At 41.1% G+C, this 19,477-nt stretch overlaps 1 protein-coding gene across 6 annotated transcripts in view; it reads right to left on the bottom strand.

Moving 5' to 3' along the window:
• hipk2 (homeodomain interacting protein kinase 2) overlaps positions 1-19,477 on the bottom strand; it is a 240,555-nt gene that overhangs the window by 44,966 nt on the left and 176,112 nt on the right. For all 6 annotated transcript variants that reach the window (XM_048607605.1, XM_048607606.1, XM_048607607.1 and 3 more), the window contains one exon: positions 14,445-14,568. In XM_048607605.1, coding sequence (XP_048463562.1) covers positions 14,445-14,568 — 124 coding nt within the window. The remainder of the gene's footprint in view (positions 1-14,444; positions 14,569-19,477) is intronic.

Here is a 19,477-nt window from a genome sequence, read left to right as displayed (position 1 = left end):
AGTATTGTAAGGACATTAATGAACCTGTTGGGTTTGAACTCTGTGATAGCATCATGATGACTTTTACTGATAGTAGCGTTTTTTTATTTCCAGATGTTTACAAACTGAATTTACACTTAAAAAAAAATAAAATTTAAATTCTGCCAACTAACATGGTGGAATTTGAACTTAGTTTACTAGCCTAGGACCCTGAATTATTTTGCTGGCTACCTGGCTTACTTCTCCAGACCCTAAGTTACCCAGCAAAATGATTACCTACCCAGATAACCAATAATATATTAAGTTTATTTTACCTGTGTTAAATATAGACCAAAAATCACACAACACCAGGTTATTGTCCTGTTTATTTGAAGAGACAAGCTTTCAGAGACTCCCTACTTCTTCAGGTGTCTTAAAATAGACGGTTTTTATAGTACTCTTTTAAGCAATAGTTTCTATTTGGAGCACTCCAGTGTTAGTGCCAAGCACTCAAGTCAGATCTATAACAGGGTTTATTAAAGACGTTGGCATATTGGCAATGTTCTGGTTCAGATCCCACCATGGTAGTTGGTAGAATTTAAATTTAATTAATCAGGAATATAAAGCTGGTCTTGGTAATGGTTACCATAACAACTATTGTCGATTGTTGTAAAAATCCATTTGCTTAACTTGTGCCCTTTAGGAAGGAAATCTGTCATCCTTACACAGTTTGGCTGTGGCCTGTACATGTGACACCTGACACACAGCAATGTGGCTGACTCTTACCAGCTTTCTCATATTGGCCAGCAAGCAACTCAGTTCAAGGGCAATTAGGGGTGGGCAACAAATGCTGACCTTGCCAGCAACATTCACATCCTATGAAGGAACAAAATTAAACACAAAACAAACTAAAGCAATTATGAAATGATAATAGAAGGTTCATGCTGAGGCAGTTCAGCATGGGTCATGGGTATAAAATCATTCAACACTGTGGCAAAGAGCTATTTAACACATTGGGTCCTTCATCATTAAGCAGCCAGCTTGACGATGTTGTTTTACATTTAGCACAAGCTATATCCAGTAATGCACAACATTAGCTTTTTCCAACCAAAATCCTCAGGTACTCAAGTAGTATTAGCTCCAGGGCATTCAGAGAATCTGTTGCTTTATCAGTCATTTGTTTAATGTTCTGCTGAAAGACAACTTGGAAATAACAAAGATTATGGACATTATTCCTGTTAAATAGCAGTCACGTAGTTGCAACTGGTGTGGACACTGGACACATACCAGTAAATTTATTTCCTCTTCGGCATTTGAAATGACCCATTGGCATGAAGCATTGTTCCCCTAAATTATCAGAAGTCTTAAGAGCTGACTTTATACTGAGCCATCTTGCCCACATCAAAACCAACTAACATATGCTATCACTTTGCACTTCGTAGGAGCTTATTGTACATACCGTAAAGTGCACATCACATTTCCAACATTATAACACTTCCAAAGTACTTCATCAGCTGTAACGCACGTTGGGACATCCCAAGGTCATAAAAGATGCTAAATGCAATTTTATTTTTCTTTCTGTTTATAAACACCTTAGTTTTGTAATATTCCCCAGTTCCCTACTCTCCACTGATACCGGAATGCAGTTCCTCCAGCGCTACTCGTTCACTCCAACTTAATTTCTAATGAAGTGTGCTTCAAGAGTGACATGGAACTATAGAGGTGCTTTGAAATGAACATCAAACATCGTAACAAGTAGGTGAAGTTACTGCCATTAACACATAACTAGACTGGTTAGCAAGTGTTCAGTTCAACCCAGCTGATCACAGTCTTGGCTGATCGGAGTCCTGGCTTCTTCCACATCCTGACTTTCATTTGGCTCAGTGCCTTGAATAGTCATAATCCCTACAGCGTGGGAGCAGGCCATTTGGTCCATCAAGGTCACTCACTCAAACCCACCCACCTACCCTATCCCTGTCCCTGTAACCCTGCCTTTCCCATGGCTAACCCGTCCCTGGACTGTGGAAGGAAACCGGAGCACCTGGCCCACACAGACATGGGGAGAACATGCAAACACAATATAGATAGTTGCCAGAGACTGGAATCAAACCCATTTCCCTGGTTCTGTAAGGCAGCAGTGCCAATTACTGAGCCACCATGCCACCCTAAAGTGAGGAAAAATGAGCAATACTTTCTACTCCTGATCCCTATCGACTGATGATACTAGAAGTCAACATATTTAGACACTGGTTTCTTACTCATCTCCCTAAATCTATCTCTCCACCACTGGCAGCTTTGACATCAGCTACCTCGGCCTCATGATCAGCAATACTCCATTTCTCTTTCTTCCTTTAAAATGCTGCTTAAGGCTATATTATTAAGCATTTATTTGGCCAACTGACCTCTTGTCTTTTGATGCAGCTTGATGTCAAGCTTTGTTTATATTCCTGTGAAATGTCTTAGAGTGTTTTGCATCACTAATGTAAGGACCATACCTTTTTATTTTGTGTTTTAAAAGTTGGGGTCGCAAATGAAAAAAAGTTGTTTCGAAAACCAGTGTTTGAAAGGGTAGCTGCAGTTTTGAAAATTAAGTAACCGGATAACAATTGCAGGCAAATGTGTAAACCACTGTTTGAACAAGCAGTAACTGGAGTTTGAGTTGTGGATGATTTGGAATGGAGGGAGGTATACAGATGCAGCTTTTGCTGACAAGTTGATTGGTCTATGGACTAGTGACCAGTTATCAATGACAGAGACCTTTAAGCCTGCCGGCAACTGTGTAATTGGTTCTTAGATAATTGAACAGCTTGGAACTGTGAACAAATTAGAAAGAGACAACGTGAGAGGGGTTCAGTTCTTCCCCAGCTCAGGAGCTGTCTCTCTGTTCTCTACAGTCAAAATCCAAATAGTCTCACTGTACACCTAATGAAAATAAGTTTATTTTTCCTGTAACTGTGACTTTTAACTGATAAGTCAGGGACTTTTTATAAGGGAATTGAGTCACTTACCAACCAGAGGAACCTCCTAAGAAAGTAATGTTAGACCCAGCAGCAAAAGAGTCATAATGATCATTGAACAACAGAACCTGTAACAAAGGCTACTCAATTGTCTTTCCAGTCTTTCTCCTTTGTCCATAATCTATTTATCCTGTCTATTTGTCTGTGTGTGTAAAGGAAAGTTTATAAGTAGATTAGAGTTTTGATTCATCGGTACATACTGATAATTTATAACTGTTATCTAGAGCTAGAGAGTAATGGTTTGTAATAAATAGTAAATCTTGTTCAGTACAGAAACCTGGTCAATGTTTTCTATTAACCTGGGTCTGAAAGTCAGGTAAATTGGGAAAGTTTTGTACTTTTAAAAATCTTTAACTTTTACTATGATTCCAGAAATAGTGGGCCTTAATTTCCAGCATGCTAAGTGTGGTAACATCAATTGAATTGCTGAACTCAGCACTCCCTGGATTGGGAGGGGGAAATAAAAAGTCAGAGTTCTTGTTCTTGACCAATATCAAGTGGTGTATATATAAAGTGAAGGACAGGATTACCCTCAATATTGAATAGTTCAGTACTGTTGACCAGTATCTAGACTTATTTGTTCTGGTTACCAACACCACTGGACATGTACTTTGACAAAGGCTTGACTCTGGGGAACAGGTATGAAGAAAAATTAAGAGAACAAAAGTAATCACCACCTCCTCAGGAAATTAGATGGTAAGATAGTTGAATGCAAGCAATGCCTCAAATTTCAATTCCAAGCCTTTCACAGATTAGCTGTTCATAGTCAAAATACTACAACTTACATTCACACAGTGGATCTAGGGAGAAGTAAGCCAGCCAGGGTTTCTGTATCTCATCATTACTTGGTTGACCTGTGCTATGTAGGGACATCAGATCAGAATGCCTTTGGAATGTTTACTAGTCCTTACAGGGGCACCTTATGCCAGCCAGACTGGGAAAACACTGTAGTGTTGCTACAATGGGCCTTTGTTATCCTAGGTTAGGCTGGGGAATATAAAAAAAAATTAAAATCATGTCCAGTCTTTATGAATATCTATGCAAATATGCACAACAGATGAAGAAATCTAGAGACTTATCTACAATGCTTTGGCTCATCAAATAGCCTATCAATCTGGGAGACTGGGAGGAGTGTTCAGTAAGTCAGCATCACTATGAAGCAAACTGGGAGAATGGTCCTACATGAAAAGGATGATAGTGGCAGGAGATAAAATTTGGCAGCAGAGAGTCTGTTCAACTTGCTTCTACCTGTCAGAGCTGAAATTCCATGTCAAATAAAAACAGGTATATAATTGGTGATATTTCTTCTGAATCTCTTTTTTCTCCAAATAATTTAAATAATAAAACATCATTGCAGCATTTAATTGAATAGAATAGGTATGGCTGGGTAGGTGATGTGTTGCAGCTGCAATTTGTAGGAGTCGGTGGATGTCAATGCGATTCACGGTGACCCGATCTGCATCAAGTGTGTGTTTGGGATTGATAATGGGGAACAAGGCAATGGCAGATAATTTAAACCAATATTTTTCACAGGTCTTTATGCTGGAGAACACTATAAACATCCTGAAGATATTAAATAAGCAAGGTGGAAGGAAAGATGTTGTAATAGTCTCTATCATGGGGAATGAGGTACTTGCCAAATAAATGGGACTGAAGGCAAACAGGTCACCAGGACCTGATGGCCTGCATCCAAGGATTTTAAAGGAAATGACTGCAGAGATAATGGAGGTATTTGGTCAAAATATAAATTCACTGCATTCCACGTGAGTTCCAATGAATTGGAAAACTGCCACTGTGATGTGCTTGGTCCTGAAGAATAGGAGAAAGAAAGCAGGAAACTGTAGGAGAATTAGCCTAACTATTGTAATTGGCCAAATGCAAGGGTCCATTATTAAGAAATAAATAGCAAGACATTTAGAAAAGCTTAACGCAATCGAATGGAGTCACAGTTTTGTGAAAGGAAAAGCATGTTTTCAACAAATTTGCTTACATTCTTTGAAAATATAACAAGCAGAGTTGATAAATGGGAAACAGTGGATGTTGTGTATTTGGATTTCCAAAAGGCATTTGATAAGATGCCACATAAGAGGTTGTTGCACAAGATAGGAGTTCATAGTATTGCAGGGCTAATGTATGAGCATGGATTGAGGATTGGTTAACACAAAAGACGGGGAGTTGGGGTGAAAAAGTCTTCTCCAGAATGGAAAGATGTAACTAGTAAAATGCCACAAGGATCAGTCCTATGGCCTCAATTACTTACTATCCATATTGATAACTTGGAGGGAGGCGGCAGAGTATAATGTGTCTAAATTTGCTATTGATACAAAAATAGGATGATGAAGACATAAGGAATCTACGAGGGGATATAGATAGAGTGAGGGGGCAAAAGCTTGGCAGATGGAGTTTAACGTAGGAAAGTGAAGGTCATGCACTTTGGTAGGTAGAATCAAAAGGCGGGCAGTTAATTAAATGGAGACACTCTCCAAAAATAAGTGTAGCATGGAGGGATCTGGGGATCTTGTGCACAAAACACAAGAAAAAAGCATGCAGGTTCAGCTAGTAAGGAAGGAGGCAAATAAAATTTTACCTATTATGCTGGGGGTTTTGAGTTTAAAAATAGGGAAGTGTTGTAATAGGGTGTTGGTTACCTGGAGTACTGTATCTGGTTTTGGCCCTGGTATTTAGGAATGGTTATACTGGCATTGGAGGCAGTTCAAAGAGATTCAGTGGGCTATTCACTGAGATGATTCATCAAGAACAGCTAAACAGGTTAAGCCTTAATTCATTAGAGTTGAGAAGAATAATGGGTGACCTTATTGAAACATACAAGATTCTGAGGGGGCTTGACAGGGTAGATGTTTCTACTACTGGGGGAGTCTTGTACTAGGGGACTTAGTTAACAAATAAGAGTCCACTCATTTAAAACTGATATGAAAAGGAATTTCTTCTCTGAGAGGGGAGTGAATGTCTGGAATTTTGTATCCCAAAGAGTTGCGGAGGCTAGATCACTGAAAGTATTTAAAGGTCCAGCAGAGGGTGACTGAGAGGGAGAGGCATCACTTTGGCACATACATTACAGCCTGGAAGCAGTCACCTGCATTGAGGAGTTGATCGTCGTGGGCCTGGTATCAAGGAGTATTTAAGCCTAAAACATTACATCACTGTAGTGTTTCCCTCCCTCATGCCTCCTCTAACCAAAATAAAAGGGGAAGAGAGAGACGTGCTATTGAAAGTTTGTTGGTAGCAGAGTGAGAAGTAAGGCATTGGCTTGAGATGCTTTAGTGAGTAGTGGCACAGCAAAAAGTGTAGGTAAACTCAGGTAAAGTCCTTTTAACTTTCCTCTTTAGTCTTAGAGCATTTGAGATGGTAGTTAGGGCAGTGGCATGCTCCTCCTGCAGGATGTGGGAGCTCAGGAAAACTTCCATTGTCCCTGATTACTGTACCTGTGGGAAGTGCACCCACCCACATCTCCTTGGAGACCATGTTAGCTAGAGCTGGATGCACTCAGGATCTTGGCTAAGAGTTTTAGTGAGGTTGTCACATTTAAGGTGCAGGCAGAGAGTAGCTGGGTGACCACCAGGAAAGTCAAAGGGAGTAGGCAGAGAGTGCAGGAATCCCCTGTGGCCATTCCCTTCGAAAACAAGTATACCATTTTCGATACTGTTGGGGGGATGATGGTTCAGGGGAAAGCAGCAGTAGCCAGGTCGGTGGCACTACGACTGTCTCTGGGGCACAGCGGGAAAAGGTAAAGGTAAACAGGACCTTATTGATAAGAGATTCGATAGGGGGACAGACAGGAGATTCTGTGGCTGCAGATGGGGGTCCAGCATGGTGTGTTGCTTCCTGGGTGCCATGGTCCAGGATGTCTCGGAACAGCTGTAAAACGTTCTCAAGGGGGAGGGTGAGCAGCCAGAAGTCATTGTCATTTGCGCCAACATGCACATCGGTAGAAATAGGGATGAGGTCCTGTGGAGTGATTATAGAGAGCAAGGAAAAATGTTAAAAACTAGGACTTCAATGGTGGGTTCTCCAGATTACTTCCAGTGTGACGTGCTAGTGAGGCTAAGAACAGGAGGATTTGGCAGATGAATGCGTGGCTAAGAAATTGGTGCAAGGGGCAGGGATAATTGGGATCTTTTCTGGGGCAAAGAGAGACGGGTTGCACCTAAACTGGAGGGGGACCAATAACGTATCAGGCAGATTTGCTAATGCTACAAACTAGATTGGCGGTGGGCAGGGGGCAGGGGTGGTGGGATCCTCAACAGCAGGGAGGCAAGTCCAAGACTGAAAGGAGATACAGTAATCAAAAATAGCAAGTTTAAGAGACACGTCAGTCTAGAAAAGGACAGGGAGTAAGGAATGTCTGTTGGATTCAATTGCATCTATTTCAATGCAAGAGGGCTGACAGATAAGGCTGATGAACTCAGGGCATGGATAGGTACATGAGAGTGGGATATTATAGCCATTACAGAAACATAGCTAAGGGAGTGACAGGACTGGCAGTTTAATGTGAGGCTTTGTGGGTGGAGCTAAGAAATAAGGAAGAGGTGGTGACATTATTGGGGTTGTACTATATGTCCCCAAATAGTCAACGAGAATCAGAGGAACAAATACGCAGGGAGACTGCAGAGACTTGCAGGAGAATTAGAGTTATCATTGTGGGGGATTTTAATTTTTCTCACGTAGACTGGGACCTGCCATAGTGTTAAGGGCTTAGGTGGGGTGGAATTTGTTAAATGTGTTCAGGAAAGTTTCCTCAAGCAGTATATAGAGGGTCCTACTCAGGAAGGGGCATAACTCGACCTACTCTTGGGAAATAGGGCAGGACAGATAACTGAGGTGACAGTGGGGAAGTACTTTGGGACCAGTGACCATAGTTCTATTAATTTCAAAATAGTTATGGAGAAGGACAAAACTGGTCCACAGGTTCAAGTTCTAAATTGGGACAAGGTGAATTTTGATGGAATTAGACAGGAGCTTGCAGGGGTTGCAAAGGATCCTCTGGCAAGTGGAAGGCCTTTAAAAGTGTGATAGCTAGAGTTCAAGGTCAGTATGTTCCTGTGAGGATAATGGACAAGGTTGGCAGGAGTAGGGAACTCTGGATGACAAGAGATATTGAGGCTTTGACCAGAGAAAAGGAGGCATGGCTCAGGAACAGGCAGCTGGTATCAAAAGAATCCCTGGAAGTATATAGGGCATACAGGAGTTTACTGAAGAAGGAAATCAGAAGGGTGAAATGGGGGCACGAGATAGCTTTAGCTGAGAAGATTAGGGTGAATCCAAAGAGATTCTTTACGTATATTAAAGGAAACAGAATAACTAGAGAGAGAATAGGACCCCTCAACAACCAAAGTGGATATATATATGTGTGGAACTGCAAGAGGTGGGCGAGGTCCTCAATGAATATTTCTCCTCTGTGTTTAGCATGGAGAAAGACATGAAGACTTGGGAGCTTGGGGAAATTACTGGTAGTACTAGGCATGGTGGTTCAGTGGTTAGTACCGCAGCCTCACAGCACCAGGGACCCGGGTTCGATTCCACCCTCGGGCGACTGTGTGGAGTTTGCACATTCTCCCCATGTCTGCGTGGGTTTCCTCCAGGTCTTCTCCAGTTTCTTCCCACAGTCCAAAGATGTGCAGGCTAGGGGGATTGGCCATGCTAAATTGCCCATTGTGTTCAGGGGTGTGTAGATTAGGTGGATTATAGGGGGGTGGGTCTGGGTGGGATGCTTCGACGGTCGGTGTGGACTTGTGGGCCAGGACTCAAGGGACTGAGTTATAGGGGGAGGTTGGAGAAAGTAGGACTTTTTTCCTTTAGAGCGTAGGAGACTGAGGGGGTATCTTATAGAAGTGTATAAGATCATGAGAGGCATGGATAGGGTGAAAGCACTCAGTCTTTTTCCCAGGGTTGGGGAATTGAGGACTAGAGGGCATCAGTTTAAGGTGGGAGGGGAAAAAATACATGGGAACCTGAGGAGCAACTTTCTTTTACAGAGGGTGGTACACACATGGAATGAGCTGCCAGCAGTAGTGGTTGAGGCGGGTACATTAACAATATTTAAAAGACATTACAACGCATACATGGATAGGAAAGGTTTAGAAGGATATGGGCCAAGTGCCAGGAAATGGGGTTAGCATGAATGGACATATCGGTTGGCATGGACAAGTCTGGGCTGAAGGGCCTATCTCCGTGCTGTAGGACTCCATGACTCTAGGAAGTCGATCGATTTTTGAAATAGAGAAACTTAGGTCTGTGGCGAGTTGGACAAATGTGGAATTGAGACTTGAGACAGATCAACCATGATCTTATAGAATGGTGGGTCAGGCTCAAGGGCTTGAATGGTCTATTCCTGCTCCTATTTCTTATGTCAACTCTTGGCTCACACCGACAAAACAAGAGAGGGTAACAATCAGTGGTCTCTAATGCATGACTTGACAATTGGAAGGTTTCCAATGAATAACGGAAGGATGAATGAAAACACTTGAACAAAATAATGCTCAGGAATTTTAGATTGTCACCTTTTCTCTTTCACTGATTTACCAATGCTTTTTCAAATGAAGTCAGAATAATTATCTACTAACTGCCACAGAAAATGAAATGATACTGTCTGCTCAGTTAAAGTTGCTCTTTTAAGTTTTCAGTTGCCAGGCATTAAGTTGGGCACCAAGACAACTTTGTATCGATTGGTAGAGTAGGGCCTGTTTCCACACTGTAGGGATTCTATGATTCTAAATTTCTTCTGCACTCTTTCCATTTAATAACATCCTTCCTACAGCAAGGTGACCAAAACTGAACACAATACTCCAAGTGCAGCTTCACCAATATCCTGTACAACTACATCATTGAGTACTCAATGCCCTGATTGATGAAGGCCAATGTGCTAAAAGCCTTCTTCACTGCCCTAATGGAGGGAAAGCAGCGATAATATTGGGAGATACAAACATGGTCAGTTGTTTGTAGTTGAGTGTTTCTTTCAGAGTGTCCTGGTATCAATATTACAGTTTTCTCTCATCAATTTGTCCTGGTTTAATTAACGAGGTTTTATTTCCTATTCAGTGCCCAGGGTTTCAGACAGAGGATCAAAATCAATGCATTTAGAGGCTAGGAACAGGACTGTCCCTTTTTGACAGCGCAATTAATATCACAGTATCACAAATATAGTGAAATATGCCAAGCCAAAATAGCACAGAGGCAAGAAGTAAAAACAAAGTGCTCGAGAACATCAGCAGGCTTGGCACAGACAGAAACATTTTGAGTCTAATTTGACTTTTCTTCAGAATGGATACATGAGTTGGAAAATGAAGCTTAAATTTGGAAAAGCTAAAGAGTTAACTGAAACTGATTTCCAACAGGTAAAACAAGAAAGAACTTGGATTCATGTCGTGTTTTACATGACTTTGCAACATCCAAAATTGTTATGCAACCAATTAAGAAATGTTTCTAATCACAGCAACTATGTTAGGCAAGATTCTACATACTTAAAAAGAGAAATAACCAGATAATCTACTTTAGTGACACAAGCATATGAATCAGGAGCAGGAATACCCACACAGGGCCTTGAGCTAGCTGTCATTCAATAAGATCACGGCTTTTCTGATTGTAACCTCAAATCCACATTCCCATCTACCCCGATAACCTTTCACTCCCTTGCTTAACAAACATCCATCTACCTCTGCCTTAAAAATTATCAAGGACACTGCTCCACCATAATTTTCAGGAGAGAGTTCTAAAGACAAATTTATCTAATGTGTTTTAAATGGATGACCTCCGATTTTTAGACAATGACCCTTTGTTGTATATTTTCCCTTAATAGGCAACATAATCTCCACATCTAAACTGTCAAGACCCTTCAAGATTTTATATGTTTCAATCAAACCACTTTTACTTATTTAGACACCAGCAAATAGAAGCCTAGTTTGTCCAGTCTTTCCTCACAAGACAACGTGCCCATTCCAAGTATTTGTCTAGTAAACCTTCTCTAAACTGTCTCCAACACATTACATTTTTTCTTAAATAAAAAGACAGTACCCAGACATAGTCTAACCAGTGCCCATTATAACCTCCCTGTTTTTGTACTCAATTTCCCTCATGGTAAATGGTAATTTTTTTTAGCTTCCTTGTCTGAAGTTAAATGCTGATCAGAACACTATAAGAAATTTCCATAGATTCTAGAGTCAACTCTTTGTACAAAGTATGATTAACGTTCACTTCAAGAGCAGTTAGGTGATGATATGAAGCGACAGTAATTTCAGCACTGTGGGTGGCTCAGGAATATAAAAACTGATGGGCTTTCTTCACCAGGTTCCTTAGAAAGCACTTGCCAAACCCACAATGCCTTCCATCAGAACAGAACAACAAGGGCAGCAGAGTACGGGTACACCTTGATGTACAAGTTCCCCTCCAAGCCACGCACCGTCCTGACTTGGAACCAATTACGGTCGCTAAATCACTATCCTGGCTCTCCCTTCCTAAAAGCACTGTGGGGGTATCTTCATCCCAACGACTGCAGCAGATTAAGAAGATTAATCATTATCACTTCAAGTGCAACTAGGGAGGTGCAATAAATACTGCTTTAGCCGATGATACGTACAACCTAGGAATGAATAACTTTAAAACAAATCTGGTACTTAACTAGCATGAAATATGAAATTTCCTCTCTAGTTTTTATAATAACAGCAAAGTATAATTCTGAGCAGCAAATTAGTATCCCAAGTGGGGGATGCAGAAGTCACTCTCTTCACCCTCACTCCACCATTACCCTGCCCATTCAAAAATCCCCTCACCCATTCTCCCGTCTTCAAATTGTCTCCTGACTCAATTGACCATCTCTACTGACCCCCAACTCACCTGACTGTCCACCCTCATCCAATGTGACATACATGGTACCCAACCATCTTGACTGAAGTTAATGACTCCCTAACCACCTGACCATTTCCCCACCCATTTTATTATCTCTCGATTGAGCTTAAACCTGGGTGTAAATCATGAAGAAACTCCAATTAATGCATAAAATATTTGCATAGTGGTATATATAATCCTAGTCTTGTATACATGAACCTATGTAGGTACATATGTAGCAGGAGATAGCAAGAACTGCAGATGCTGGAGTCAGAGTCAATACAGTGTGGAGCTGGAGGAGCACAGCAGGCCTGGCAGGATCAGAGGAGCAGGAAAGACAGTGTTTCGGATTTACAATCTTCATAAGGACGACGAAGGGTGTAAACCCAAAATATCGACTTTGCTGCTCCTCTGATGCTACCTGGCCTGCTGTGTTCCTCCAGCTCCACACTACATATGTAGTTGTATACGTGCAATTCATACAGTTGAGATAAATACAAGAGTTGCATTTAATGGAAAGCACTTGAGGGAGAAAGGGGAAATAATACTGGGTTGGACAAGGCTCATATGCAGCGTAAACATTGGTGTTGAACATTTGGTTTGAATAGCTACTTCTATTCTGTACATTAAATTGAATATTGGATAGTGAGGTAGAAAGATATGGCTGTTAAAAAACATGTGTGAGTCTCCTACTTTGAACTATATACCAATATTTACATTGGTGGTGGGCAAGTTGTTGGAGGGGATCCTGAGGGACAGGATTTACATGCATTTGGAAAGGCAAGGATTAATTAGGGATAGTCAACATGGCTTCGTGTATGGGAAATCAGGACTCACTAACTTGATTGAGTTTTTCGAAGAAGTAACAAACAGGATTGATGAAGGCAAAGCAGTGGACGTGATCTATATGGATTTCAGTAATGTGTTCGACAAGGTTCCTCATGGTTGACTGGTTAGCAAGGTTAGATCACATTGAATACAGGGAGAACTAGCAATTTAGATAAGAACTAGCTCAAAGATAGAAGACAGAGGGTGGTGGTGGAGGGTTGCTTTTCAGACTGGAGGCCTGTGACCAGCAGTGTGCCACAAGGATTGGTGCTGGGTCCACTGCTTTTCATCATTTATGTTAATGATTTGGATGTGAACATAGGAGGTTTGGTTAGTAAATTTGCAGATGGCATCAAAATTGGAGGTGTAGTGGACAGCGAAGAAGGTTACCTCAGAGTACAATGGATCAGGTGGGCCAATGGGCTGAGGAGTGGCAGATAGAGTTTAATTAGATAAATGTGAGATGCTGCATTTTGGAAAGGCAAATCCGGGAAGGACTTATACGCTTACTGGTAAGGTCCTGGGGAGTGTTGCTGAACAAAGAGACTTTGGGGTTCAGGTTCATAGTTCCTTCGAAGTGGAGTTGCAGCTAGATAGGATGGTGAAGAAAGCGTTTGGTATGCTTTCCTTTATTGGTCAGTGCATTGAGTATAGGAGTTGGGAGGTCATGTTGCAGCTGTACAGGATATTGGTTAGGCTTCTGTTGGAATACTGCGTGCAATTCTGGTCTCCCTACTACACGAAGGATGTTGTGAAACTTGAAAGAGTTCAAAAAAGATTTAGAGTCATATGGCACGGAAACAGACTCTTTGGTCCAACCAGTCCATGCCAAACATAATCACAAACTAAACTAGTCCCACCTGCCTGCTCCTGACCCATATCCCTCCAAAGCTTTCTCTTTCACATATCCATCCAAATGTATTTTAAACGTTGTAATTGTACCTGCATCCACTATTTCATCAGGAAGTTCATTCCTCATATGAACCACCCTCTTATTTAAATCTCTTTTTTAAATCTCTCTCCTTTCACCTTAAAAATGTGCCCCCTAGGCTTGAAATACCCCATCTTAGGGAAAAGACAACTATCATCAACTCTATCTATATACCTCATTAGACTTACAAGGATGTTGCCGGGGTTGGAGGGTTTGAGCTATAGGGAGAGGCTGAATAGGCTGGGGCTATTTTCCCTGGAGCACCAGAGGCTGAGGGGTGACCTTATACAAGGGGCATGGATTGAATGAATAGCAAAAGTCTTTTCGCCAGGGGTGGGTAAGTCCAAAACTAGAGGGTGTAGGTTTAACATGTGAGGAGAAAGATTTAAGAGACTGAGGGGGGTAACTTTCTCATGTAGAGGATGATGCATGTATGGAATGAACTGCCCGAGGAAGTGGTGGAGGCTGGTACAAGTTCCACATTTAAAAGGCATCTGGATGGGTACATGAATAGGAAGGGTTTAGAGGGATGTGGGCCAAATGCTGGCAAATGGGACTAGATTAATTTAGGATATCTAGTCGGCATGGACATGTCTGACCGAAGGATCTGTTTCAATGCTGTACAGCTCTATGACTCTGAATCAGTTCAAATTTTATGCACAAGTCTTTGGAATTAGACCTGAATACACACCTTCTTAAAGAGGCAATTGTACTACCACTAAACCATACTGGCAGACATTGAAAATATGAAATCATAAACAATAAGAGGCCAAACAGGAACAATGAATAATAAGGCAAAATCACATGATAACAATTGATCAATCAGGCTAGATGTGGTATTAGACCTGTGATTCACTCCAATTAAAATGTACCTGATCGTACTCCGAAGCTCCTGGATACAATGGCCACCCCAAGAATAGCTCGGCAATAACACACCCAAGTGACCACATGTCAATGGCTTCACAAAACAGCAGTCCCAGGATGATCTCTGGTGCTCTATAGGGAGAGAGAGAGAAAAAAAAGTTAAGGGGTAGGCACACAAACATTCTTCCTTTTACCCACTTTCTCTTCCCAGTCACTTATAGTTCTGCAGCATTGGCAGATCTACAGCACCTCACACTACTCATTTGCGAGCTCAAAAAATAAGGTAAAATCCGGGAACAAAACCTCCAGCTGACTGCTCGTCTTCCTCCGAAATGTTCAGATGAAGCCAGGTCTCATATTTTCCCCATCTCTTTTTATGGTCTTCATTGGTTTTGAATGGAGGCAACCCCAAACATAGTGTCAACATCAACCATGACCACATTACACCTCCAAGATGGAGGGGGATGGTATTTAAATTGCCTGCGTCATTAATTGGGTGCATTTCAAAGATCAGCAGCTTGTTAAGTGCTTGCCTTCTAAGGTATCAAAACTTATAATGTGGATGGGTAAGCATTGGGAGCTGCACAGCTCCAGTCTGTGGAACAAGATTGACATCATGGAAAAAGTTCTTTGTTTAGAAAAAGTGGAGGTTTCGAAAAGAAACCTATGCCACAGTAATTTTAATAAGACTAATATTTCCCTCCCCTATTCTGGGTTCCAACTCTGCAATGGTCCTGGCCAGTTTTACAATTTAGATGTTTAAATGATTTTTTAATGTTGGCAACTGGAGCAATTGCTGCTGAGTTAGTTCACAGTGTCGCTCACTTTTCCCACCTGCTTCCATTTCCACCCCTCAACACAAATTGGTCACCATCCTCTCACCAATTAACCCCACATCTCCACAGACGTTGGAAGCTTTGTCTCTCAGAGTTTGGGATCTAGAGATGAACCGCCTCCCAATTCACTCTGACTCAGCCCAAGTTCCAGAAGGCATTTGATAAGGTACTGCAACAAAGGTTATTGCCAAAATTAAAAGTTCATGGTAAGAGTATAACATATTGATATCAAAGGGAATTGGCTTGCTAACAATAAGCACGAAGTGAATAAGTTGGTCTTTTTCAGCCTGCCGATATGTCATGAATGGTGTGCAACATCTTCAGTTGTGCCGGAGGTATGGTAGCTAAATTTGCTGATGACACACAGATAGGCCAGAAGATGTGTTGTGTTGATGACATAAGGAGCCTACAAAGGAATATAGATAGATAGGTTAAGTGAATGGACAAAGATCTGGCAAATGGAGTATAATGTGGAAAAAGTGTGAACTTGTCTTATTTTGGCAGAAAGAATAAAATGATCTGAATGGTTACCATATTATGTAAATGGTGAGAGGTTGCAGAGCTGTGAGATACAGAGAAATCTGATGTCCCTAGTGCATGAATCATAGAAAGTTAGCATGCAGGTGCAGCAAGAATAGAGAAGTTATACAGGGTCTTGGTGAGACTGCATCTGGATTACTATGTACAGTACTAGTCACAGTACTTACAGGAAGATGTCAATGCATTTGAAGCTGTTCAGATACAGTTTTCTGGACTAATCCTGGAATGAGCAGATTGCCTCATGAGGAGAGGGTAGACAAGCTAGGTATGTATCCTCTGAAATTTAGAAGAATTGGAGGAGACTTAACGGAAACATAAAAAATTCAGAGGGAATTTGACTGGGCAATGTGGAAAGGATGTTTCCTCTCATGGGAGGATCTAGAACTTGAGGGCATAGTTTAAAAGTAAGGTATTGCCCATTTAAAAGAGAGATGAGGAACAGCTTTTTTTTCTCAGAGGGTTGAGATTCTTTGGTATCCCCTTCCTTAAAAGACGTTGGATGCAGAATCTTTAAATATTTTGAAGGCAGAGGTAGATAGATTCTTGATTACCAAGGGGATGAAAGATTATAAGGGATATACGGGAATGTAGATTGGAGGTTAAAATAAGATCAAGCATGATCTTATTGAATGGCGGGTTGTGGGTGAGGTTGTTGACCTGCTCACAGAGCTGGCTTGTTTTCATTCAGACATTTCATCAGCATGCTAGGTGACATCTTCAGTGAGGTCTCTGATGAAGCGATGTTGTTCTACTCCGCTTGGAATTTATACTGTCGGTGGTCCGTTATGGTGAGTAGTGTCATTTCTGGTTTTGATATGTATGGGTTTGTATATGGGGTCCAATTCTGTGTTTGTTGATTGCATTTCGTGTAGAGAACCATGTGTCTGGGAATTCCTGTGTGTGTCTATGTTTGGCTTAGGCTACTATGGTTACATTGTCCCAGTTAAACTGATGGCCTTCATTGTCTGAGTGTACCAATATTAAGGAGAGTTCATCGTGCCGTTTTGCTGCTAGCTGATGTTCATGTCTTCTGATGGCTAGTTTCCTTCCTGTCTGTCCGATGTAATGTTTATGGCACTTCACAAGGATTAAAGACCCTATTCCCACAACATGCAGGACCACGTGGTTTACAAAATACCATGCAAAGTCTGCCACAAACATTACGTCAGACAGATAGGAAGGAAACTAGCCATCAGAATACATAAACATCAGCTAGCAGCAAAACGGCATGGTGAACTCAGACAATGAAAGCCATCAGTTTAACTGGGTCAAGGTAACCATAGCAGCCCAAGCCAAACATAGACACACACGGGAATTCCTAGAGGCATGGGACTCCACCCATAATGCAATCAATGAACATATAGAATTGGACTCCATATACAAACCCATACAGATCAAAACCAGAAATGACACTATTCACCATAACGGACTGGGCAGTATAAATTCCAAGTGGAGTAGAACAACATCACTTCATCGGAGGCTCCACTGATGATGTCACCTAGCATGGTGACAAAACATCCGAATAAAAACAAGCCAGCTTGACGAGCAAGTCAACAACCTCAATGGCAGAGAAAGCTTGAAGGGCTGATTGGCCTATTCTTGTACGTTGTTCGTATGTTCGGAAATCTGATCCCTGATCTATCCAAGATAATGCAGTTCTTTCAAATTAACATAGAAAAGTGTTATTTCATTCAAATAGCCTTCACAACCAGCTACCATAAACGTTTTCTTTGTCAACAGATAAAAACTGACTTGAACTGAATATAACTCAACAGGCCAATAGAAAATAAATACAGATTTACAAAAAGGGAAAACACAGCTGAACAAGCTACAGCAAAACCAGACATACAGATAGGTTACATTAATCCCATATTACAACAGTAAAAATGCTTCATTAAATCTGCTGCACTTTGCCAACCTCCTAAGGTTAAATGCAAAACTTCTTTCATTAGATAGACAGAATAATAGAGATTTGTATAGGTAAATAGATATACACCTATAAATGTAGATGGATAGAAAAATAGAAATTTGTAGATAGCTAAACATTGATTTCTGATTTAGTGCACGCTTTTCAAAATGGAATTGTTTTTCAACATGAAACTAGGCAAAAGATCCAACCTCTGTGCAGCCTTAGGTCATCTAACACTTCTGTAAATTTGATAAACTAACAGTGTTTCTGCCTATCACTGTGTTTCATTTATTGTTATGTGCAGAGCTGCTGCTGGCTATCAAAAGGTTACTTCTATTTTCCCCAAACTCTCTTATTTCCATAACACCGCTCATTGATAGCCACCGAAGGGAGTTGGACGTGGTATTCTGTGTCTGATCCAAGCCAGCTCTGGTCAAAACAAAGAATTTCAACTGACAAAATCATTTTCTGCTCAAATGTAATACACACAATCTGTGATTCGGTCATAACCTTTTAAGATTGAATAATACTATGGAGTTCCTGATTAATCACATGATTGTGGGTCACATTTTTTAGCCTCTAGATCAAAGGATCAGCTTTCTGCATTACCTCACTTTAATTTCTATTTGCCTTCAGCATAAGTTATTAAATAATGCTACTCATGTATTATAATCTGTTAATGAAAGGAAAGTTAAAAGCTGCCTCTGTCGCAAAAGCAGAGACAGTGAGTAAACGAATTACAGAAAGGAAAAGGCTTTAGATTTGACCTGAAGAAGGGTCTAGGCCTGAAACGTCAGCCTTCCTGCTCCTCTAATGCTGCTTGGCCTGCTGTGTTCATCCAGCTCTACACCTTGTTATCTCAGATTCTCCAGCATCTGCAGTTCCTACTATCTCTTAGATTTGACCATCCAGCTTATAATGACTCTGATTTCAGGACAAGAATAAGGCACCACAATCAACCTTGATGTCTTTGGTTGGGAGGGGAGAAAATCAAACAGCAACTCTTGCCTATTAGAAGAGTGAGATGTGGAACGAATGCGTAATTAGTTGGTGAGGAGGAAACGTCAGCAATGTGCTGTGAAAAATTATATAGCAAAGGAAAATGTTGAGCAGGGAAATGATGGTTCAAAAGGAGCAGGACTATTTTTCCTTCCATGTTTGATCAGTGATTTTAATTTGGTAGTGCCAGGCTCTGGTTGGATTCTGAAGATGGATGATTTTTGCTTTTATTACCGTTATGGTTCAGGCATTATATTGTTTATGTATAAGTTCCCTCAGAAGATTAAATATACCACATTCAATTCATTATTGGCTGGATGTTACACGATCTCTCATAAAGAACCAGGTGGACAAAAAAAACATTCTTTATTTTGTGAAATCAATATTCCAGCATTAAGTCAATATTACAGCACAATTCATTCTACTAATAGCAAAATGACCACCACAAATCTGATCTCTCCTGTTAACCCTATGTCCCCTAGGAGTGAATACATCTTTTGCAGTAAAAGGAGATCCGTGATGTCAGCATATATTGTGAAAGAGATTAAAGCGCTGATGAGAACCAAAACAATCGTAAATGTTAAACACCTCTAATCTCCTTGGCTTCGTCATGCCTCAGCTTCCTATTGCTCCAGCTTCACCCAATTCCACTGCAGCACTGTCCAATTTCAACATCTGCCCACAATCCAAAATTCACACACAGAAGTCATCCAAGACCTGCCCCATTCCCCAACACTTCACCTGCAATTTACTGGAG

The sequence above is a fragment of the Rhincodon typus genome, chromosome 18 (genome assembly GCF_021869965.1).
Source record: "Rhincodon typus isolate 14 chromosome 18, sRhiTyp1.1, whole genome shotgun sequence".
In the NCBI taxonomy this organism is placed as follows: Eukaryota; Metazoa; Chordata; class Chondrichthyes; order Orectolobiformes; family Rhincodontidae; genus Rhincodon; species Rhincodon typus.
The sequence above is the reverse complement of the archived record's forward strand: the minus strand, read 5'-3'. Positions and strand labels throughout refer to the sequence as shown.